We start from the raw sequence: 25,770 nt of genomic DNA, 5'->3' as shown, positions 1-25,770 counted from the left end.
TGACAGCTGTTACCACATCTTCTGTGCCAACCTGAAGTGACGGCTGGATGCATCAGTTACTGCTGATAATGCAAAATAAGTCTCATGCCCAACATGAACAAGATGTCAGGCTGAAAGAATGAAGTGAAGGGAAACAGACATTCAGGCTTCTTTATAAGTCTCTGTGCACAAATTAACAGAAAATAACATGATAGTTGATATTTTAATAATATGTTTATGGGATCTACATGGTGTAAACAGACTTATGTAACATTTTATTCATTGCAATTGTCCTTTTTTTGCATGGACTTACTTGCATGTCTACGTGACCTGCAAGCTTTATATTTGCTTCTGTCTCTTTGCAAGTTTTTATACCGATCAGTTTAGGCAAAAAGACTAAAGTGGCCTGAATATAAGACGATATTTTATTCTGGAAATTACATTTGAGAAAGTGGGCGTCATCTTGTATTCGAGGATTAGACAATCATGTCATCAGATATTCTTTTGCAATGGAGAGAACGTTATGGGTTGTTTGCAGGCTAAATGTTGCTATGCTAGTGCTTCATTAGTCTGGTTTAACATGAGGCTACATTATCCTGCTCAGGTGTGTGTGTGCAGCTAACTTTAAGCTAACAAAGCTGACTGGGATTGTAGCCTCACAACAAACGGACAAATGTCATGAATCTGATGAGAACGTAACTATTATTAGTATGAAGGAAGGAAGTCAGCGTTTGTAGCTGCTCGCCTGTCGCTAACACTTCAGTTTCTGTCGCTATGGTAACTTGACAGTAATTCGTGAGCACTAATAAAACTGTATCCCATGAAAACTGCCAGGCTCCGTGGTGAACAGTGTCTGTACTAGAAATTAGGGATGCAACTGATGATTATTTTCTCGATTAATCGTCTTGTCTATAAAACATCAGAAAATATTGACAGATTTCTTAGAGGCGAAGTTGACGTCATCAGAAGTTGTTTTGTCCGATCAACAGTCCAAAATCTAAAGATATTCAGTTTACTAGCATGTATAAAAGCTTCAAACCTTCACATTTGAGAAGCTGCAACCAGCAAACGTTTTGCATATTTCCTTAAAAAAAAAAGACAAAAACATCTATACGATTATCAAAATAGTTGCCAATTACTTTTGTGTTGATGGACCAATCATTGCAGCTCTACTAGAAATTTTACTGAAAAATCTGATTTGGTATTTCTAGAGTAAAAGTTGAGAAGAACATCATCAAAAACATCTGGATTCATTCTGTGAAGATCATGAATGTTTACAGCAAATTTACTGACAGTCTGGTGTGTAGTTGTTCTGTTCTGGATGACATCGACGAGACAGACTGAAGCCAAAAATTTAAAAAAAACAAATTAACCAAAAACCACTTTGAGCTGTTTGGTTCTTTGTTTCTATTGATAGTTCTTGGATGTTCTTCCGAGCACCACCCAGCAGCTTTATGTGACACAAAGGACGACAGATCCAGTGACACACGATGAGCTCTGAGATAAACTGAGGTGTGACCGTCAGCTCCCCTGTGAGCCTCTGCGAGATACAGTTACCCAGAATCCTTTTCTCTGCGTCTCCACACAAAAACATGGGGTGCGTTCCAACACTCGTACTACTTTACTATGCCAGAAAATGATTCATAGTATGTCAAATGCAGTACAACAAGGATGCTTTTCTGCTTATTCTGACTCACAATCCTCTGGGCGGCTGAAGATGCGTCACATCGACCGCCGAGAGAGAGAGAGAGAGCGGACAGATGACAGAGGCCGGTGTAGCGGCGGCTTTATGACGAAGTAGTTTGTCCCAGTTGTGTGCAAACTTTGTAAAACAATATGTACTTTGTGAGGGCAGCTGCAGTACGTACTAAAAGTAAAAAAGAAAGAGTACACGATCTGGAACGCAGCCACGGATTCTCATGAGGCACGTTTCAGCTGTCGACTGTTTCAGCAGAGCAGTTTTACAGCTTTGACCTTGTTTTCATGTTGCCCTGCTGTGCGACACACACACACACACACACACACACACACTCTCACAGCAGCTCTCCGGCTTCAGGCTTGTTACAGAGGTGTCAGACTATGGTCACACACGCACACACACACACCTGAAACTAATCAGACAGACACCCCACTGTGTGTGTATATATATGTGTGTGTGTGTGTTATAGAAGGTGTAGCGTGCTTATTAGCAACCACTGTACCTCAACAACCCATCCATACACACGTGTTTGTAATTATATACTTGTGAAGACCCTCATTGACATAATACATTCCCCTGCCCTTAAACTAAACACGAACCTGGACCCTAAAACCATCAAACAGCTCTTTGAAGAAGTGAAGAGCAGAGAAAATGTCTTCACTTTCCAAAAATGTCCTCGAAACACACACACACACACACACACACACACACACACACACACACACACACACACACACACACGTACACACACACAGTTCCATCCAATCACGTTCTTATTAATTATATATTTTGTCTTCTGTTTGCCTCCACTGCTGACCTTTGACCTTTTGGAGGTTTTCATGCTGCTGCGTGACAGATGTCCCGCTGGCAGCATGAAACAGGGACCTAATTAAAAATCAAGGGAATTTTCTCACCGACAGCAACAAAAAAAGAAAGAAAAAAAAAAAAGCAGACTTCCGGATTTGTTGCACTGAGACTGAGACGCCGCCCTGCCCCCCCCCCCCCCCCCCCCCCCCGAAACATTTCCCTACTAACACACAGTTTGTATGTTGGCAGAGATCGTCGACTGAGTGGCTGAATGTGAAGGATGTTATTTTTAAGGCTGCACCTAATTATGATTTTCATTGTAGATCGATCAGTCGTTCAGTCTGTAAAATGTCAGAAAATGGTGAAAAATGATAATAATGATAATATTCAGTTTCATCAGTAAAGACAGAAACAGAAACAAGAAAATATTCATTCGTATTACATTATATTCATGCAACAATTAGTTGATTAACCGATTAGTCAATTGACAGGGAACTAATAACTATTTTGATTAGTCGTTAATCGTTTTGAGTCGTTTTTTAAGGTAAAATGTCAAATTTTCTGGTTCCAGATTCTTTAAATGTGAATATTTCTGGTTTCTTTAGTTTTCTATGACGGTAAACTGAATATCTTGTCGTTGTGGACTGTTGGTCGGGACAAAAACATCTGAGGACGTCATCTTGGCCTTCGGGAAACGGTGATCAACAATTTTCACCATTTTACAGATATTTCATATACCAAACAACTAACTATGAGACTAATATAGAGAATAGTTGTTAGTTGCAGCCCTGATTGTCATGTCCATGTAGAATTAAATTAGATAAAAGATACACGTGTGCCTTCTCATGATGTGTCATAACCTCCTGATACACAGATAAAACATCTTTACTAACTTCCTGCTCATTTTACCGACTACATTCACTCTTCTTTTCAACATGTCTGACTGACACGTTGAACGCTGAGGTCTGAATCCGATGAGTCAGCAGAACTTCAGCATAGTGGTCCTACAGTGTGAAAACAACTGGACTTACATAATACTTAGAAATTCAGACTTTAGCTGCTTTTTTTTTTTTTTAACCCCGCCCACCACTACCAGCCAAACCATCATACTTACTTTACAACTAACAATTTTTCAAACAGACGGAGAAAGAGAATTTTCTTCCTTCCTGTTGCCAGGTGTTTCTCACTAGTAATAATCATTATCCCCCCCCCCCCACACACACACACACACACACTCACACTCACACACCGCCTGAGGCCTGAACAGACAGACTCACATCAGTAAACAACTGCAAAGAAAAGAAGGGAAAAAGTTAAAGGGTAGGTTCACAATTTTTCAAGTGTGTCTTAAACAACAGTCCCGTATGAACAGAGAAAGAGGTTTTCCTCGCTGTAATCATTCCTCCTGTTCATACCGGCTATTAAAAGATCCTTCAAATGTGCTTTTAATGTAAGTGATGGAGGCCAAAATCCACAGTGTGTCTGAGTTAATCATATCAAGTGGATATCTGCCACATTTACACTCTTTTTAGCATCAAATTCCCTCTTTGTGTTTCCCTGTTGAGCTGCGGTGGAAGTATAGTAACATAAAGAGGAACTTTGGCACTAAAAAGACTGTAACATTGAAAGATATCTACTTGATTTGACTCATTTGGATGACTGAAGCTTTTAAATACATTTTTGCACAGAAAGAGGACTGTGGATTTTGGCCTCCATCACTTACATTGTAATTGTATTATAAAGAGATCTTCTAATGGTCAGTATGAACAGGAGGAATGATTACAGCAAGAAAAAACATGTTTCAATGTTTATTTGGGCTCCTGACTGTTGTTTTAAGACAGACTTGAAAAAATGTGAACCTATCCTTTAATTGCTAGTAATGAAAAAAAAAAAAAGCAGACAACGTTTAGGAGGTTGGACTACGTGCTGAGAACAGAAGTGAACTACAAATCTATAAACACAGGGAAACACAAAAGTTCAAACCCTGAAGAGAGCAGAATTTCCCCCTGGGAATCCCCCAAAACACACACACACACACACACACACACACACACACACACACACACACACAATCAGTTCCTGTAGTAATCAGACAGCTAATTGCAGGCTCAGTTAGATGAACATCAACGGCAATTAATCACAGAGCTGCAGGGAAGGAAAGAGGGAGGCTGGAAAAGATATGAGGAACGAAGGAAAGGAGAGAAGGATGACGGGGTAGAAGTAATCACCAGACCTGCAGGGAAGGAAGGAAGGAAGGAAGGAAAGAAAGAAAGAAAGAGGAAAGAAGAGAAGGAGAAATCTGATTAAACAGGAACTCCTTCAATTACAGCTTTCAGGGTTCACGTAGCAGACTTCTCCTCTCCCTCGTTTTGTTTGGGGCGACCAGACCAGTTCCAGATGTGAGACCGAGAACACAAGACTCGCTCGCAGCTGACCTTTAATCAGCACACACACGGTACGAACTGATAGAAACGTTCTGGTTGGATAATGTTTCCAATTTCAGACTATATATTATCCAGACAAAGTAGAGCTGCGACCAACAATCGTTTTAGATAAATCTCCCAATCATTGTCTCGATCGATCGTTTGAATATCAGAAAATAGTGAAAAATGTCATTAAAACGTCATCAGATGTCTTGCTTTGTCCGCCCAATGGACCAACACTATCTTCGTCTTTAATTCGTAATTAATCACTTATCATAGTAGATGCCAATTAATTTTCTGTCGATTGTCTAATCATTGCAGATACTTTGGAAGAGCTGCAACTAACGATTATTTCCTGGATCCACTGGTGAAGAGAGAAAGAAAGTAGAAAGAAAAACTGCAAACTGTCACGTTCGAGAGGCTGCGACCCACCGAAGAATATTTGGTATTTTTTTGCAAGAAAAAAAAATGATAAATGAGTAATTGACTGTCAAAATTGTTGCCTATTAATTTCCTGTTTCTCTGTATCAGAACCTTTTTCAACAACCTCGGCCAGGAGTCCCAGATGTCTTTGCTGCTTGCGGTTCAAAAAAAAAAATCAGCTCAGCACCAAATGTTCAGACTTCCATCCAGTTTTATAAAGTCTGCTCATAAAGGAGATGCAGCATCGCTCTTCAGACAGGAGATCATGGTACAAATATGTCTCCTGAAGAAAACCTTTATTGTTCGCTTAGCGGGCTGCTGTTACCGGCTAGCGCTAGTAGAGACAGAAGCCGTCTATCACCTGTGATAATTATGAAAATCCAGAGATATTAATATATAGCATGTAGGGAGGAGGTCTGGGTGGATGGATATCAACAAACCATCCTTCTTTAACATAAGAGGAATCATTTGTTTCCCATTAACAACCGTGACTCAGCACTTTTTTCGTCCCCTTACTTTAACCATGTGATTATTATTGTAACCATGATGACAAAAGTCTCTTTACCTTGAGGAGGTAGTAACCTGTACCCGAACCACCATCTTTTCCTGAAGCTAACCAAGCAGTTTTTGTGCCTAAACCCAACCAGACCTTCACCATAAAGTGTTTTCACATCATAAAACATATTTATTTGTCAGCAGTGATTTGTAACGGTTCTGGAAAGCCGAGACAAAAGATGACAGGGGTGTCAGATCAGAAAACGTTTGTATCTTGAGTGCATTTGTTGTTTAATTTGAAGCACTTGTTGCACTAATATGTTAGCACGTTAGCTGTTAGTTACAACAGTTAGTCGCCGAACCTCCAGCATGTTCTGTTTCATGAGGACGTGCAGATCAACCACTTTCTAAAAGTCAGTTGCTTAACAAAATTGGCAAACAGCCTGAACCTCATTTTCATTCTTTAAAAGACTTGAGAACATTGAGTTCAACAGTCACAAAGAGCCTGACACTGACACTGTGTGCGTGTTTGTGTGAAGCTGATGAGGGTCTTGTTCAGCCTCAAGGCTAAAAAACTCAGCCCTGTTCCTCTTAATGTCTTCCTGTCTCACACACACACACACACACACACCTCCAAACACTTCCACATGGGATGAAAATGACTGCGCTGGACTAACTACGTGTGTGACTGCATGGAAGTTTAACTAGCTTATCCAACACCACGTCTACATCTGAGGTCAACAGAGGTCCGCTCGGATGCTGAAACCAAACCCAGACCAGGTCAGAGTCAGGTCTGGTAGGGTCCAACTGTATTGCTGTCTCAGTGTATCAAGTCTTATGTTCGAGTGGATCCTCCTGGATTCTCTGAACCAGCTCTGATCAGGTGGTGCGTCATCGTCAAAGGAGAAAAAAAAAGATGCAGATGAAGAATGAAAACCGTGCAGTAAAAATCACATTTATTGCCGTGTCTGAAAACCAGTGTTGGTTTTCTGTCTCTGTTTGGGGCTGTTCAAGTCCACCACATTCAGGATCAGGTCTAATGATCCTCAGGTCTATTTTAGATCAGGTCTCTAATTCATTTATGTCTTGTTAGGGCAGAAGAGATCTAATCAACACTGACAATCTTTTTAAAAACGTCATCCTCGGCTGATCAGATTCAGTTATATAAGTATGTATGTTGGGCTGCGCTGACGCATAAAACAAGCGCTCACAGACACACAACGGAGCTTCAACCAGCCTGAGACCAAACCGAGTAACGGGGCAGGTCACCAGGTGGTGGCGCTCCAGCTCGGCTTCGCAGTTACCTCAGAGTACTGCTAGTTTTTTTTATTGTTTTGGAGTTTCAGCGAGGATGGAAAATGTGTAGAGAGGTAGGCTTCCTCCTTATGTATCAAGCAGATCTATAAATCATCAGAGGTGCACGCTGATGGAAAAACCAGACACTGTTAGATCTACAGCGGACACAGAGAGGAGCTGTTCAGCATGTGAGCCTGAAAACACATCAGTCCAACACAGGATATGAGATTTCCAGTATCTACACCAAATATTTACAATTTGATATTCCAGCTTACTGGAATATGACTATAAATAGAAAAACGATCCTTAAACGTTGGAAGATGCTCCTTCAGCGGAAGGTGGGTGCAAAACCTGTAAGAATACAACCATCAGAGAAAGTTACCTTCACTTTACTTGACAATATGAAGCGATCCATCAACATGCAGCACTGTGCAAACGTTTAGGCACTAAAAGTTGCTTTAAAAATGTCAGCATGACATTACTTCAAGTGCCTAAAACGTTTGCACAGTGCTGTATGACAACCAACCATAAACACAGTTGACCTCTCTGAGCATTATGTGAATGCATAATAAGTGTGTGATAGTGTTCAATGTATCACAGCTGAAAATAACTATTATTTTAAATAGCGATTAATCGATTAGTTGTTTTGTCTATAAAATGGTAAAAAATGTTCATAGACATCATGGTGACATCTTCAAATGTCCTGCTTTGTCTGTCCAAAATCCAAAAATATTAAGTTTATCATTAAGCCTCATATGCAGATATTTAAGAAGCTGCAGCCAACAAATGTTTGGTATGTTTGCTTAAAAAATTATTCAAACAATTGTTAAAATATTTGGCGATTAGACTATAGAGCTGCAACGATTAGTCAATCAACAGAGAAGTAAACTACCTCACTATACCTCCATAAAACGTTAGAAATAATATAAAACTGCTCTGTTACATCTGGTGAGAACTTCTTTTTCCACACATAATAATATTTTCATATTCTATTAAATCAAACACCTGCCAGTCTGTCCTTCATATCAGTGATCATTGATTACTGTTCATCAATGGAAGTAAAAATCTGATGATGATGAATATTAGTATAAGAGTGCTGTGTTGTGTTTCCTGTCTTGTTTGTGTGTCTCTCATTAGTGTCTCAGGTGACCAGATGTGATCTATTTGATTTGACTGGTCTATTGATCTGCTGCTGAACAGGAAAATAAAGCAACTCCAGAGGAAACCAGAAAAGAAAAAGCTGGAAACAAAAGTGAGGTGCAACAATGCAAACTCAGTGTGTGCGTGTGTGTGTGTGCGTCTGCATGTGTGTGTGTGTGTGTGTGTGTGTGTGTGTGTGTGTGTGTTCGGGAGCAGCCAACCAGAGATTTCCCACCGCATGAACAAAACCTGCAGCTTCCTCATCCTGCATGACTGCTCCTCAATGACCCCCCACCCCTCTTCTTCATCACAACTCCTCCTCCTCACCCAGGAGGAGCTACTCGTCTCCCGCTGTGACGGTTTGTCCTTTAAAAAAAAGACTCGTTGCGGAGAAGGGACGGGGGGGGACAAACCCCGACTTCCTTTGAAAAGGACAGAAACTGACGTCCGGGACTAAACAACACTGTACATGTGTAGTGTGTTGAGGCTTTAATCTGGGAAACGGAGTCATGTGACCTGTGATCTTTGCAGCTCTACTCTTTTTTTCTATACTTAACCTAAAAAAGTGAACACGGTTTTCAACAAAAACCTCTTTTTTCCTCACTGAACAAAAGAAGCCAAAGTTCTCAGATGTTAAATGTCGTCTTCACACAAGCAGACGAGATGTTTGTTTTAATACAATAGTCTAAATTTGGCAAAAAAAAAACATGCTGGTGCTGCTCAAAGGCTCAAAAAAGATTCTACTTTATGCAAATGCTCTCTGACATATGGGAGCGCCAACAAAGCAACGAGCCAATCGCACGCCTTTGATCCCCTCATGATTTATGCACAGTTTTGTTTTGTTTTTTTTCCTGATTCAATAAGTCAGAACTTTAATGAGCTACCAGGACATCTCTCTGCAAATAAAACCACTTCATCGTGCACGACGTGAGAAAAGAATTTCCCAGTCGGACCCGAACGCATCAGAAAGTTTCAGGCTTGTGGGGATACGAGAGAAAGACTCTGTGATATGAATCTGTTGTGACTGCAGCGGATCCAACCTGGCTGAGCTGCAGAGGTTTTTTTTTTTTTATATTTAAAAAGGTAAATGTGTGGTGAAGTATTCTTTGAAGCAACAAATGTGGGCCAAAAACACAAACATAAAGACTCCACTAGATCTCCTCTTCCTGATACATTTTCATTCAAGTTTCAGTAACGACTTTGAGCCTAAAACCTTATTTAATGTCTGTGTCGTTACTTCATGAAAGAACAGCACTAAAGTCACATTTGTAACTCATTTCTCCTCTAAAAATCCCAGAATGACACAGTGAAGAAATATTTCCTTGAAGCCACACTTTCACACACATGCACTGCAACCCTGAAGCTCTCCGGACGTTACCCAGAGGAGCCGTACGCCAGAATGCAAACGTCCGAATCGGTTGAAGCGGACATTAAACGGACTTTACCCTGCCAGCTCCATAGTGCAAAGTCCGTGTAATGTCTGATCGAGCTCATGTGTGAATACAGCGGTGGATTCACCAGAGAATTCACAGTGAACGATGAGGTTTCTATCGTGCGGCTGACGTCGGATAAGCTGCGTTGTTTTGCGCTAATGGCAGACGTGTCTTCCTGTGATTTCTTGTAAAATTAAAACCGTTTTATTTTTTGGTGAAAAGCTTAAAAAACGGCAACCGCAGCGTACTTTTTTGCGTCACGTCCTGTCTCCTGCACGCTCTATCCAGACGCCACGCCTCACCTAAACCAAACGGAGTATCTCCAATAAGTGAGAACACGTCTGACACGGACCTGTTGTGTAGCTACATGTGTGTGCGAAAGGGCGGCGACCCCGTTCGACGTCCGTACCTACGCCCGGAGTTCATATGTGAAAACGGCTCGAGATGTTTTATGTAAGAGGTGGAACTGCAGCATCGATTCTTCACCTTCTGCCTGATTCAGTCGCCAGAAAAACCAGAAAAACACACGTGTTTCACATCGGGCGCCCACCCAGCCGTGACGCCCTCTGAGGCTCTCTGATGCCAAAAACACACTGAAGCCCTGGAGGATGATGGGATACATGACATGGTTACAGAGGAGGGGGGTGGAGGGGTGGAGGGTAGGGGGGGGGAAACCTGCTTTTAAATGATGGGAGTGGGTGAGAGAAAAAGAAGGATGAAGAATCCAGAGCGGGACAGAGAGAAGAGGAAGCTGAATGATTTCCTTCCTCCGCTGAGACAGATGTGATGACTTCAGCAGATGTGTGAGAGACTTAAATCATCTGATCATTTCTGACTTTCTGCAGGAACCTGATTTCTGAAAACCTCAAGCACAGAGAAACTTGATTTCCTTTCTCAGCCGACATATTTCTGCTGGAGAAACCTGATTATTCGATTGATTAAACACTTAAACAGGTTGTTAAAAGGATCTTTATATGTGAACACGTGTGGCACAAAGAGTCAGGATGCTTAGTTTCATCCCACTGTGGTGGGATGTGAAGACCAAAAACAGCCCTGCATTCATAAACACAAAGGGATACGTTTTTACGGCCGTGTTGTTTCACGTATGGGTGAAACAACGACATATGATCCAGGAAGGACGGTTTGAGTTACAGATCTAAAAAAAAAAAAAAAAAGTTTGAGGTTTATCAGACGCCAAAACACCGCACAGCTGTTTATAATACAGAGGAAGGATTTTAAACCTGTTTAAAATTAGACATTATTTTATCTTCTATAGCAACAAACAACAGGAAACAATAAAAAAAACAACAAAAAAAACGCAGCGTTCACGTTACAGTAATTCATGTACGCTGTGTCCGGATGACGCTGCTTGTGGCCTTTTGGCAAAAGTGAAGCCGGGTTCAAATTTCTTGGCAGATGATGGTGAGTATTTGCTGTGCAGACACGCATTGAGACGGATGAGGAGCGACGTTAATGTCCCGTCTGAACACAGCCGACCTTTAACTGAGACTGAAATCTACAAGACTGAAAGTTTAATTTCTTACAAATGTTAAAAAAAAAAAAACAACTTTCGAGTGTCAGAGAAAGAAGTCACAGCATTGAAAGAAAATTTTCTCGCGAGCAAACAAAGAAAAAGTAGAACTTTGGTGTTGTGCAGAAAGAGACACACGTGCATTAGTATTGAAAAATGTCTAAATCAGGGCTGCAACTACTTATTATTGTTTTAATTCTCAATTAATCTACTGATTATCTTCTCAATTAAACAAATGAGACACATGAAAGCAGGAAATCCTAGAGCGTGTTTAGCTTTTAAAATAGTTGACGATTAATTTCTGGGGGGTAAACTAATCAATTAATCAACCAATTATTCATCTCTGTCTAAATACACTTTTTAAACATGATGCCAACATGTTAAACTAGCAGAGCGGCGCACACACACACACACACACAGGCACAGAGAGCTCTGTCAACTTCACACCTGTAGAATAGCAGGTCCTCACACCCCCATCCTGCAGCTTTGATGTGTGCGTTTCTGAAAAGAAAAGGGGAAGCAGGGAGAGGGAGGGGGAGGTGTGTGTGTGTGTGTGTGTGTGTGTGTGTGTGTGTGTGTGTGTGTGTTGGGGGGAGGTGGCGGGGTGGGGGGGTGGGGGGGTATTGCAGGAAGGAATGTTTCAGCAGAGTAAACAGTGTGAAGCTTCCTGTAGAAAACACTTCAAAGCCAGAGAGAGGAAACCAGGATAATACGCACACACAGACACACACACACACACACAGACACACACACACGCATACGGGGCATCAAAGGCAGGTAGGAGTCATCTATCAACACAGGAAAATTAAAACCTGTAGAGCATGCACACGCACGCACACACACACACACACACACACAGACGATCAGATAGTTCTACTGTCCACACAAGAAGAATGAAAAACAGATCACCTCACACACCTTTCAGACACATCACACACACACACACACACACACACACACACACACACACACGTCTTTCACACTGCTTAATTTTTACGAACACTTACACACAGGTGACCTCACCTGAGCATAACGGAAAACTAATAAAAACTAGTTAATATAGTAACAATGGGAGTACGGCATGGTTACTATGGCAACCTGTAACCCTGAGCAGCTACTGGCAGCGACATCAACTCCACTTTTCTCAATGACAAGTGGAGTTTGGAACTAGAGCTGCAACGATTGGTCAACTAATCGATTAGTCGATCAACAGGAGATTAATCGACGACTATTTTAATAATCAATTAACTGTTTTGAGTAACTTTTTTTTAAGAAAAAATGCCCAAAAAATGTTCCAGCTTCTCAAATGTGAGTATTTTCTGGTTTCTTTAGTCATCTAATATAGTAAATTGGTCGGGACAAAACATTTAAGGATGCATCTTGGACTTCAGGAAACGGTGATTGACATAAAACAGCAGGAAAACCTATAGAAAAGATCAATAACTGTTCTTTATCATTCAGGAAAAAAAATGTAAACAGCTCCGAAGGAAACGATTGTTTGCACGAGAGGAAAAGAGTAAAGAACAACATGTCATCGTGCTAAAGTTGTGAGGTATCTGAAGATCGTTTGTCAGCAGAAAAGTTTTCTTTTTAACGCTAAAATCCACGTTGAACCATGATGGTGCAGACTAAATAGTGGTTCATTCAGATCCAGAAGCAAAGCTGATGTTGAAGTGAAAAAGCAGACCAGCAGTGTGGAGGCGGTGGGTCCAGTTTTCCACATCAAATGTTTTCTTTTTTTTTTTTTACAGAACACACAAAAGGCAGGAAATCAGCTTCACTACCTGCAATACACCCAAACCACATAACTCAGTTGAAAGAAGTGGAAGCTTTGTGTTTTATCCTTCTACAAATTGTGTAATTCAGCACCAAGTAGAAGCTTTTTTCTTCATTATTTCTGCTTTAACCTTTGTGCTTTTAACCTTTCTGCTTTTGTTTGGGCTGCAAAAATATGCCCTCAACCTTGGCTGTTGGCATTGGGATGATTGTTGAGCTTTTTTTTAAAGTGCTCTTTAGTGGATTATATACATATATTATATACCAGATACATATTTACTTGCTACAAAAGGGAAGAAACTTCTAATTACTATTTTCTTTAAAGGAGTTTGGTTGAAAGCAGAGAACGACACTCACTGATCCACCTACAGTATCTGTCCACAGACGGGACAATGTCTGACTTTATGGACATTTGGTTTCATTGCATGGGATCAATTAAATGTATGTCTTACAATTTCTTACACTTAAAACAAGTTAGCATCTCAAAATGTATGTTTCTGAAGCCGGTGTTACACTGTATTTGGTGACCCATCAGATTCTGTGACCAGCAATGTTGAAAGAAGTACTCGAATCCTTTACTTAAGTAAAAGTATCAATACCACAATGTAAGAATACTTCATTATAAGTAAAAGTCCTGCATTTAAAAACCTACTTTAAGAACTTAAGTTCTTGCAAAATTAGTACTCTTCAGTTCTTAAAGTAAATTTGGCAGGTAATACTTGTATAATTTTACTTAAGTTGGATTTTAAATGCAGGATTCTTACTTGTAACTAAGTATTTTAATGATCTGAGTATTTTACTTCTTTAAGTAAAAGTAACAGGTAATACTTCTATACTTTTACTTATATTGGGTTTCAAATGCAGGATTTTTACTTGTAAACTGTAAGTATTTTAAGGATCTGAGTACTTCTTCCAAAAAAATTACTCAGATCCTTTACTTAAGTAAAAGTATGTAAAAATACCATAAACACGAGCTTTAAGAGTCACATTTCCATTCACGTATTTTCCATAAACTTTCACCATAGTCCGTCTGTTTTTTTCCAATAATTTAACCGTTAACAGCGTCGTTTTGGGAGACAGATAATAGTGGCAACCAGTTATACAAGTTAAGATTTTACTGGTTGTCGTCCTTTATGGCAACTTGCATGTGTGCCGAATTAAGCAGGACACCAGGCTTATTCAGAAAACATTGTATGCATCTTTTCTGAGGTTTGCAGATTTGCAATTAAGCGAAGTAAATCTTTAAATTACTATTTTTTGAACCGGGATTCGGTTTTTACGTAGAAACGGGCCGAACCGGAGCTAACAGCTCAGCGGAGAGTCAGACAGGTAAGAAAGGTAACGTGACTGACGCAACCTGAGTTTAAAACACCACAGACGAAAGATCGTTTTAACAAAATTATATCTTCAAACTTAAGTTTATTTCATGTATTAGCTTAGAAAGACAAACTGACTGTGCATCGACATCAGAGGTGACAGAAAACAGAAAGAAACCGTTTACCGAAAACGTTAACTTTTTTTGGGAGACTTGAGACGACGCAGCAGCAGCTTTCACTGAATATCGTTAAAATAACACGATGAGAGTAGAGTTTTGTCTTTTTTTACCTTGAAACCGCATCGCTCCTGGTTTGCTCTTTTGTTGCCTGAAGTCGTAGATCCACAAGAAACATAAAAAATCAGAAATAAACCGGAGAGAGAGGTGAAGAAACTGCGAGGGGCCGCCATTCCTCCCTCAAGTCTGAACAGCTCTGAGGGAGAGAGAGAGAGAGGAGACCTGCGTGTGTGTGTGTGTGTGTGTGTGTGTGTGTGTGTGTGTGTGTGTGTGTGTGTGTGTGTGTGTGTGTGCGTGTGTGTGTGTGTGTGTGTGTGTGTGTTTTGGGTTCAGACCTGTATGGAAGCTCATATCCGCGAGAAAGTAAAAAAAAAACCCGAATTATTAAAAAAATTGAAATGTATGGAATAGTAAGTCATAAGTCAAAATTGTGAGATAGAGCTTCAAACTTTTTGACTTAATAAATCAGTGACAGTGGTGGAAGAAGTATTTGGATCCTTTAGTAAGGTAAAAGTACCAATACAGCAATGTAAATATACTCTATTACAAGTAAAAGTACATAAGTAGCAGCTTGATGTAGTTTTTGCGGTGTAAGTAGTGGTTTGGTCCCTCTGACTGATATATTATTATACATGATATCATTAGATTATTAATACTGAAGCATCAGTATTAGAGCAGCATGTTACTGTTGTAGCTGCTGGAGGTGGAGCTAGTTTGAACTACTTTATATACAGTTAGCTAGTTAAGTCCAGTGGTTCCCAACCTAGGGGTTGGGCCCCTCCAAAAGATCTCCAGGTAAATCTGAGGGTCATGTGAGACGTTTAATGGGAGAGGAAAGAAGAAAAAACAAAGTTCTGATACACAAATGTGTTTCCAGTTTTTGGACTTTCTCTCAAATCTTTGTTTTTTAGTGAAATGTTGGATCATTTGAACATTTATTGAAATGAAACCATGTGAGAACTTTAGATGGAAAAATCACTATTTGGTGCAGCTGTTAACAAGTCATTACACACTGCTTTTTGTTAGACGTCAAAAGCCAAGAAGGTTGGAAACCACTGGTTTCATCTTTAACAATGTGTTGTATAATAAAAGCTTGTTATATTATCCATTGTGTCAAATCTTCATCTGAAAAGTAACTAAAGATGTCAAATAAATGTAGTGGAGTAGAAAGTACAATATTTTCCTCTGAAGTGTAGTAGAGTGGAAGTATTAAGTAGCATCAAATCGAAATACTCAAGAAAAGTACAAGTACCTCAAAGTTTCATTTAAGTACAGTACTTTAGTAAATGTACTTAGTTACTTCCCAACAGTGATCAGTGGTTTGAGAATTTTATCAAACAAGTTTACAAAGTGGGATCACAAGTTTTAGTATAAAAATCACCAAGTACATTTACTCAGGTTACTACTGTACAATATTTAGATAATTGAACAGTCCATTTCAATTTTACTGCCACTCTATATTTGTAACCTATTCCACTTCATTTCCAAGTGAAATATAGTAGTTGTTCACATCTTAAACTGGTAATTAAACAAGACAAATAAGCAAACCAACGTAGAAAAAGAAATACATGAGCTTGTGTATTGAAAACCGAAGAGCTGCTGTGATCCAAATAAACAAACAAACAGTTAATCTGATCATGTATTGTGATATAAATTTTATGTCACATCATCCTGCCCAAGGCTGTTGTTGATACTTCCAAAGAGTCCTGAAACCAATTAATCAAGTAGTCAAAAGAAAAAAATCAACAGACAACATTTTTGATAATCAATTTATCATTTTAGTCATTTATCAAACAAGAGCAACAAACTGTTTTTCTCCATTCCAGCCTCTAATATGTGAGGATTTGTTTGATTTATTGTTTCAGATATTCATTGTGTATCTGTGGCGATTGTCAGACAAACAACATTATTGTCAATCATTTCTGTGTATCCTTTTGTCTCAGGACTACACTTCAGTGTGTTTTAATATAGGCTGTATATACAGATAGATGTAACAAATGTAGAAAATGAAGAATGTAGCATGATATTTATTGTCATTATACTCGTGTACAATGACATTTTGCATGGCTTCTCCCGATGTGGTTAAAATAAAACAAATGAATAAAAGCAGTACCAGAAAACAGCTGTAATAGCAGCATAATGTTTAAAAAGTGACACTTGTGCAAGTACAACAAGGTGTGACATCACTTACTGGTTTGCATTAGAACTGGTTTTAATGGTTTTAGACCAGTACCAACTGTATAATCCTGACAGGGGCTCAAGCCAAGTGCTACACACCCTCTTGTGGCAAAAGTCAGCAACAAAAGTTAGTTTGTCAACTCTTCTCATGCAGTGCATGATGATGTCTCTGTGCAGGATAACAGGACACATTTACACAAACAAAAACATAGCATATATGTGTTGTGTTCACAACTTGTTTCCGAGAGTGGAAGTATAAAGTAGCATAAAATGGAAATACTCAAAACAAGAACAAGTACCTTAAAATTGTACTTTTGTATAGTACTTGATTAAATGTACTCAGTTACAAAAAAGAAGATAAAACCTGTTATTTTTGTACAATTATTTGTACTTGGGTAACAATTCCATCAGTTTCTGTGATGTCATAATAAACATTCTGGACTCTGGTCAGACAGAGCACTGATTCTGGAAAACTACACATCTGAAATAATCTCTACAGATCTACACAGTAGACTGTTAACATATTGACAAACACATCAAAAATGAGTGATCAAGGAGAAGCTTCTGTCACATTACATTCTCACAGAAGTGAAATGGAAAAAAGGATGAGGCACATGACATCTGTAGTCTTAAATGAACTGCGGCTGGAGGACAAACTGTGTGATGTGGTGATCAAAGTGGGTGACGTTGAATTCAACGCTCACAAGGTCATTCTCTGTAGCTGCAGCACGTACTTTCGGTGAGTAGGTCATCTGATAATAAAGACTCTAATGTTAAACAAGCAGATAAAGCCAGATACAGAAATTTTAAAACTATGAACTTCATGTATGAACTGCGTCTGAAAACTAACAAAACATAGTCTTACTCCATAATTTTTTTCACAGAATTACCATCATTCATGTCAACCCACTGTTTTTAACCGAGCAGATACAGACGGGTGACAAATTAAAAGAAAAACCGGTACAGGCCTGAATGCTTGACCCCTGCAGTGAGGGGTTCTGGTGGCTCTGTTATGTTTTGGGGGGCATTTGGTGGCATGGTTTGGGTCCACTTGTCCCCTTAGAGGGAAGGGTCACTGCAAATCAATATAAAGTTGTTCTGAGTCATCATCTTTATCCTATGATGAAACATTTCTATCCTGATGGGAGTGGTCTCTTCCAGGATGACAATGCCCCAATTCACAGGGCATGAGGGGTCACTGAATGGTTTGATGAGTATGAAAATGATGTGAATCATATACTATGGCCTTCACAGTCACCAGATCTCAACCCAACTGAACACCTAAGGGAGATTTTGGACTGACGTGTTAAACAGCGCTCTCCACCACCATCATCAAAACACCAAATGAGAATTAGAACAGCAGTTTCCAACGTTTTTGGCTTCTCACCACTTGACGATTATCTACTTGTAATTCTTCATCACTGGTTGCATATTCTGATGGGTTGTGACCAGATCAAACAAACTGTGCTTTTTGTCCTCCTAATTTATTTAAAGAATATTTAGAGCTATGTAGAGGTATGGTAACTCATAATTAACAAGAAAAAAGCAAAAATGAGGAATCATCTGAAAGTGTTGAAGTATTTTGTGATATTTGTGTGGCAAAAATGTTTGGGTTTTTTGTTTGTTTTTGCTAATCTGATCATTTTCTTGGCACTCCTTAGATTTGCAACCCCTTGGGAGAGCCTGGCCATGGGTAACTGTTGTCTTATGACAAAACAGCAGTGTCTTGACACATGTCATGTGCATTGACACCACGATTTTCCATTTCCCAGGGTTAATGCATGTCAAACTCTCCAAAAAAGCAGTTACTTTATCATATTTGCTCACCTACCAGTCTACCAGTGGAGGGGCTCACAATGTTAGGTTCGGTGATGTTGGAGAAAAGGCCATGAGGTCATTAAAATCAATTGAGATTATCATCCTCTTGGACGGATGAATGGTCTCAGCAAATTTCACTTCAATCTGCCGATCAGATGTGGTGGCCACAGAAAAAAAACATTAGGATTCAGCTTCAGTGTGAATAAAATCTTCTGTCACAGCATGTGTAATTGTATAATCATTATAATAATTAACATTTTGTTATTGGTTTAATGGATTTGAAAGGTCTCTGTCATGATCTGGCTGTGAAAAAACCTGCAGAGGTTTAGGTTTAAGGACTTGTTGCTATGACAACAGCTCCAGGTACATTTTAAACCAGCTTTGATGAACTGAAAAATTCTGGCTTGTGTCAAATCATTAATAATCAATTCAAGCTAATTCAGTCGTTGATGAATGAAGTACATGCCTAGATTTCCTGTGACTGTTTGGTCCAAAAAGCCCAGATGTTATGTCAGTGTTACAAAACCTTGATGTCTTCTAAATCCTGATCCCACAGCACTCTCTTCACCGGTTCTTGGGCAACCTCAGAAAGGCAGGTCTACGTTATCCCTGGAGTGTTGCCTGAGATCATGAACCTCATCATCAGTTACGCATACACCCACTCTGTTGCTGTGACAAAGGACAATGTGGTGGAGGTTCTGGCAGCTGCAGACCAGTTCTTGGTCCTGGGGATTGTTCAGGCCTGTTGCTTCTTCCTGGAGGATCAGCTGTGCCTGAAGAATTGCATCGGTATATGGAGGCTGGTGGACTTCTACCATTGTCCTGACCTGAGGCACAAGGTCTTCCTCTATATCCTTGACCACTTTCAGGAGATAGTTCATGACTCACAGGAGCTCCTGGAGCTCTCTGTGCAAGAGCTGGCCACTATCATCGAGAACGATTGTCTCAATGTGAGAAGAGAAAACACAGTGTTTGAGGCCATCCTCCGCTGGATTAACCACCTGCCTGATCAAAGACGAGGTTACATCTCTGTACTGCTGCCCAAGGTAACTGAAGAACAAGTGAACTGTAGCAGTAGTCAGCTTAAACATAGCATGTATTGGGTTGAATGTTTATAGAAACAGTGCAATAGGTCTGCTGAAGATCAGGAAAATGAGAGCATTGGTAGTTTAGAACATTTTCAGTGACCTGTGATGTTTTCCTGACAAGCAAACTAGTGTAGCTGTGCAAAAAATAACTTTAGTTTCATTGTACACAAACAGAAATATAAAAAACTCTTTGGTTTTACGGTGAGTTATGTGCTGCAAGTATTTCTTGTTGAACAACAGTCGGGTGCATTTACTTTGTGAAGCTTCCCGAAGTCTTGTCATCATAGTGCGGTTGCCATGTTTGGTACCATCGTTCCTGTACAGAGACCAAAACCAAGACCTGTGTTCACCAACCAAATCTGGCAACCAGCACTACACTACACAAAAGTACTGGGCAGATGGATACACTGTTGTTTGTCAAGAAATAGTTCCAGCTTATAACTTCCCCTGAAACCTCAAACTGTGATATCTGATTTATAAACAAGATAAAACTTCTCATCTCACTCTCAGAAAGACAGTGTTGAACTATTTCTTGTAGTCTTAATTTGATTGAAATTACTTATTTTAATTTTGTCAGTCCTGAACCTCCATATTTTCTTGTCTTCAAAATGGTATACTGAAATACAGTAATTCCAAATACCCATCATCTCTAAGTCTAATGAGACTGCTGCTGCTGTCTTCTTATATCTGTCCAGGTGCGGCTATGCTTTATGACCACTGACTACCTCCAAAATGGTGTGATCAACAACGCTTTGGTAAAGGACAGCATCGAATGTATACCCATCATCGATAATGCATTGAGGGCATTTATGGATTTTAGGGCAAATGGACCCTCAAACCTTGACTACAGTTCCCCACTGACCCGACCACGCCTGCCTCCTGTTATTTTATTGGCCACTGGAGGTAAAGATGGCAGCCTTCCAGTGACCAGCCTCCAGGCCTATGATGTCCGGGGTGACCGCTGGTGCAAGCTGAGCACTGAGGAGATTTGTCGTGCTCACCACGGTGCTGCTGTCCTCAACGGCTTCATATACCTAATTGGCGGCTGCAGTCGTGAAGCCCACTTGAATACCGTGCAAAGGTTTGACCTCATCACCCACACGTGGCACCAGGTGGCACCCATGAACTTCTGCCGCTGCTTTGTCAGTGTCGCCGTGCTGAATGGCTGCATCTACGCCTTGGGAGGGTTCAATGGACAAGCTTACTATAACACTGTTGAGTGCTACAGGCATGAGATTGACCAGTGGACTATGGTGGCACCCATGCGTACAAAGAGGTGTGGGGCCAGTGCTACAACTCTAAATGGCAAGGTGAGATGACAAGGTGTGAAGCAGAGATGTCTGAAAGGGCGATATTGACAATTTAACTACCAAACTAGCCCGATAATCAGACTGAATTGACATTTTGTTTTCACTTCATTATCTAGTCTGACAATATGTTTATGTCAGCCAATGTCTGTTTAGGAGAGGGGGTTGTTTTGTTTCATTTTGCCCAAACCACTGTCAGTAGCGAGTGACGTATGTGTCCCAACGACAATTTGACACAGAAGCTGTGGTGGCAGTTGCATACACGACTAATACGTTACTAATAAAAATTTATTTTATTAGTATATTCTGATTTTCCCCCTCTAGGGTTAAGGAGAAACTCCACCAATTTTACACATCAAAGACTGTTTGCAAGTCTTGAGTATTACTGCATATGTGAAAAAAGTTGTATAAAGCCTTTTGTGGCTCCAGAGAAAGTTGCACATTGTTGGGTGGGGCTGAAAACTACAGGTTTAAAAGTGAAAAATATCTTGGGTTGTGTAGTTAGACAGAAAGAAGTGAGGTTACCTGACCTCTGTAGCTTGCTCCTCATCTGTGCTCGAGGCTAAAGGCTTGAGGCTACATTAACTGCTGCTAACACAACACACTAAAACTGAACTGTCAACAGTCAAGTTGCATGGTGAGTGATGTAGGTTCCAGGTTTTAACAAGGAAGACGAATGTGTGGAATAAAATTGATGATGTCTCTGGTATTGGTGGATCAATTTTGATCCCTTTCTTTAAAAAACTTATCAATCTGACAATGTTATCATAGTGCATTGCTAAATCAGTGGACTACTTTTTAAAGGTTTGATTAAGCAATTAAATTAATGTTTGTCATTCCAATCAAAGAAATTTGTCTAGTCTACAACAACCTGTCAATCTCATATACACTTGTTGCCATTTTTATGGGAATTTTTCTGTTTCCTGGTAGCATGCTGCCTACAGAAGTCTGATTAGCAGGTGGAACAATTATTAATTAGCACAACACCAGACCTATTTAGATTTTTAAACAACTCAAAGATGTAGGTAGCAATTATTTTTCTTCAAAGAAAAACTTTCTTTTTGACTTTCTGTCATCAGAATAAAAATAAAAATTATACAAACGGTGGCTTTAAAAACCTTTTCAACTTTGAATTACTTTTTTTAATTTTAAAACCTGTAAAAAAAAACTACAACAAACCTTTTTTTCACCTTTTTTTCACCTATGATAATACCAACACATTTACTTTTTAGATTTTAAAATGTACTTTAAAACTCAAAGCACTTGCATTTTAAAAAGCAAATGCAGAGTCTTTTGTGACATTACTGACTTTAAGCAAGTATGTTACAAATCATCTGTAGTGGAATTTATATTAAATATACCTAAACTTGTCTGTAGATCTACGTTTGCGGGGGTTTCAATGGGCGTCGCAGCCTCTCTTCGGCTGAATGCTACAGCCCGGACACCAACCAGTGGACCGTGATCAGCCATATGAGAACCTCCCGAAGTGGCCTTGGGGTGGTGGCCTACAAAGACCACATCTATGCAGTAAGTGTGTGGCATTAATATGAAGGTTTGGTTGAACCATGTTAGTGGTGACTGGAATGTCACTGGAGGACGGTCAGTGATGATGTAAAGAGGTCTGTCTGCCAGTGGTCAAAGGACAGACTGATTGATGAACTGTGCAATCAAGTACTTCTTTAGTGAGGAAGAGGTATTAATGTCATAAACTGTCCTTTGGCTATCAGAAACTCTCCAGTAGTTCTTTAAACATTCAACATAAGTCATGATTTGATAATGAGAAACTTGTGACTTGGTTCTTACATCTTTGTCATTCTAGACCTGCTGATACGGTGGCCCTGAGGTGCAAAACACTACAACAAAACCAAAAAACATTTTAGAAAAGACACCAAAAAACAGAAAACACAACAACACTTCACAAAACACATTTTAGAAAACATATTTGTAAAATATTGTGTTTTCTGTTTTGTTGTTGTGTTTTGCATCTCAAGGCCACCGTATAAGTGTATAAGTATATCCTTATGTGAGTTTGTTAAGTAAATCTTTAATTCATCTGCAGATTAAAGCAACCACAACATGAGAAATGTTATAAACATTATAAACAGGAGACATATTAATTATAAGATGATTATTATTGAATGGCATAACACATTTTTTAAGGATAAAGCCCCTGTCAGACCAGAAAGTGGTCCACATGTAACAAGTGGTGCTGGAGGCTTGATCACTCTTGGAGCTGTTTTGTGAGCTACTGTGGCCAGTGTGACCAGTGGCATGCTAGTTTGATTGATTACTACCTGAGCACCTACCAGTTATCAAACTTGGGCCGCAAACAAAAAAACAAGTTAACAAAGTTTATACGAGAGAAGTATTTGTGTCATCAACTCCTGTCTAAAACTACCAGCAGACTCTACCTCTTTTGTGAAGAAATTTTGCTATGTAAAGATTGATCATTTTGGGGTTTGCTAGCGGTCAGAAGCACACATTCACATGTCAGAGTGAATAAATTTGAACAACAAATCTTCTGACAACAACCAAACCAAATGAATATATTGTACTAACAAGTACTATCTTTGTAGCCACAGCCTGATTTTTATATTTTTATAATTAACAATAAATAGTCTGTAATTGTGTCAGAAATACCAGTGGGCCTCCATACTGAGACTTATTCTTCCTGTTGCTTTCTTGTTATTCTTTAAGAGTTTTAGCTTGGGTTTACTTACTCTTCAATTTTGACAATATGGTGCAACACTTGCTCAGTGTGTTCTCAAGATCCAGGACATGTTTCTCTGTTCTCCCCTAGGTTGGTGGCACCTTCACCGGGGCGTCCCATCTGTGCAGCGCTGAGGCCTACGACCCCCGAACCAACAGGTGGAACATCATACCGTCTATGTCAACCCCCCGTAGCTACTTTGGCATTGAGGTGGTGGAGGACCAGCTCTTTGTGGTTGGAGGACATGACGGCTCCACCGCCATGTTTTCTGTGGAGCGCTACGATGAGGAGGCCGGCATGTGGTACGGTGCCTCCAACATGGAGATGCCCTGCAGCGGCCTGAGCTGCTGTGTGCTGCATGGACTCTACACTGTGGTGGAGAAGTTGTTCCCTCGTGATGCTGTGACGCTCACCAATGTGGAGGAAGCTGCAGGTGGATCCATCTGACCCTCAGCTCAGTCCTGACACACGTCATCCATCCATTAACTTCATTTGAAAAGAAATAAAAAAAAAAAAAAAAATGTATTCATTCTTTGAAAGAAGAGGCACTATTATTCCCTTATATGTACATAAATATATATTTTCATATATGTTTTAATGTATATTTATTTATACTTTTACTTATTATAATGTATACATAGACCATAGTTACCTGTGTCTACATTAATTTGACTCTCTGGCTCCACCTGAAGGATTTTTCAGTTGCACTACTTGATTCATTATTTTTGCACTTATATATTCACAGATATATTTGCACAATTCATTTATACAGTCTAAGGTATTGTAATTTGTATAAACTATGTTGTTTCTGAGTGTAATTTCTTTTATGTTTCACATTTATATTTATGTAATGTACTTGTTTTCATTTATTCCCTTTTCCCCTGCCTCTATAGCTGTCTCTTGTCCTGCTGTAACCTCTGAGTTCACTGACTGAATAAATAAATAAACTAGCAAGATTTTTCAGTTTAGGACAGTCTACAGTTTGGAGGTGCATGATGTTTTAAATAAAGGTTTAAAAAAGACATTAATTAATGCAAATAAAATATGTAAGTGTCAAAATGTCACTAAACTGAAATAAAAGCAGACTTTGGAAAAACACCATGAGATAAAAACTGCTGGAATCAAATAAAAATTGCTCTTTTTTATTGTGTAAAGAAGCAGGATGAAATGACATTTACAAGTGAGCTGAGTTTTAAAAATATATTGAATAATATCACAACTTCAAGATTATGGTATATATTTAATCTTTATTTGTTCATATTATTATTTTAAATTGTCTTATTTATTAATTATTTATTGAACATTTTGGGTATCCATACACAGTTGCCATGTTTTCACACTGGTAACAGTTCTTTGAGCTGTGAGCCAAAAAGCATTTTGATATTGTACATACGACACTATGCCGTAACTTTAAAGACAATAAATGGGCTCAAAGAAAAACACAGATTGCAAATAATTTCAAAATTGTCTATTTTGCTTACAAACAAAAACTTAATGCCATCAGATAAAGATGCTGCAATCACTTAAAAATATACACACATAGGCTTTGATATGTTACTTTCTTGTTACAGTTACATTATTTAATGTAAATCGCAATGGATGTTTTTTATATTATCTGATATCTGAAAGACTGTATGAAGTAATCAATCAAAGAATAATTATCAGATTAATTGATAATGAAAATAATTGTAAGTTGCAGTTTATATAAATAATTTATATTATTCTTTATTTCATTACTATTTATTATTATCATTATATTTTTGTGTATGTATGTATTTGTGGAGAAAGATGAGCGTGGGGTTTATGGATGTTAAAAGTTGAAAAAGTAAAAAAAAAAAAACAAGGTCTTTAAAAAATATCTTGTATTTTGTGTACCATTATTCTGAATAATATATATATTTTTAAAGGTCTCAGAGGTCTTTACAATCTGTACAACATACTGAACATGTAAGACCATTTCAGTTTGACTGCCAAACATTTGTGTTTGTGAGGAACAAACCTGTTATGGTCGCAGAGGCTAATATGGAATTCATACGTTAAGCTTTGATTTTTGGCAGGTTCATTTCAGCACCATTCACCATTCAAATCAGATGGTGCAACCATAGTTTTAATTCC

The 25,770-nt window shown here is 39.2% G+C and overlaps 2 protein-coding genes across 3 annotated transcripts in view; one reads left to right on the top strand and one right to left on the bottom strand.

The window, feature by feature from the left end:
- il17rd (interleukin 17 receptor D) overlaps window positions 1-14,797 on the bottom strand; it is a 34,476-nt gene extending 19,679 nt beyond the window's left edge. Inside the window, exon 1 of the mRNA XM_067586373.1 lies at window positions 14,608-14,797. Coding sequence (XP_067442474.1) covers window positions 14,608-14,727 — 120 coding nt within the window. The 5' untranslated portion in view covers window positions 14,728-14,797. The remainder of the gene's footprint in view (window positions 1-14,607) is intronic.
- Window positions 14,073-24,433, top strand: LOC137181037 (kelch-like protein 10). Of its 2 annotated transcripts, none has more exons than XM_067586377.1 (5): window positions 14,073-14,331; window positions 19,107-19,596; window positions 20,334-20,948; window positions 22,323-22,472; window positions 23,746-24,433. In XM_067586377.1, exons 2-5 carry the CDS (start codon window positions 19,180-19,182, stop codon window positions 24,100-24,102), a joined length of 1,539 nt encoding a protein of 512 aa, XP_067442478.1. In that variant the 5' UTR covers window positions 14,073-14,331; window positions 19,107-19,179; the 3' UTR covers window positions 24,103-24,433. The 2 variants fall into 2 exon arrangements, with proteins under 2 accessions (XP_067442478.1, XP_067442477.1); XM_067586376.1 differs by lacking the exon at window positions 14,073-14,331 and adding an exon at window positions 16,270-17,471 and having other exon boundaries at window positions 23,746-24,431.
- The last annotated feature ends 1,337 nt before the right edge of the window (window positions 24,434-25,770 follow it).

Source organism: Thunnus thynnus, chromosome 4 (genome assembly GCF_963924715.1).
Source record: "Thunnus thynnus chromosome 4, fThuThy2.1, whole genome shotgun sequence".
NCBI classification, from domain to species: domain Eukaryota; kingdom Metazoa; phylum Chordata; class Actinopteri; order Scombriformes; family Scombridae; genus Thunnus; species Thunnus thynnus.
Note: the sequence above shows the minus strand (reverse complement) of the source record. Positions and strands in the feature narration are given on the sequence as shown.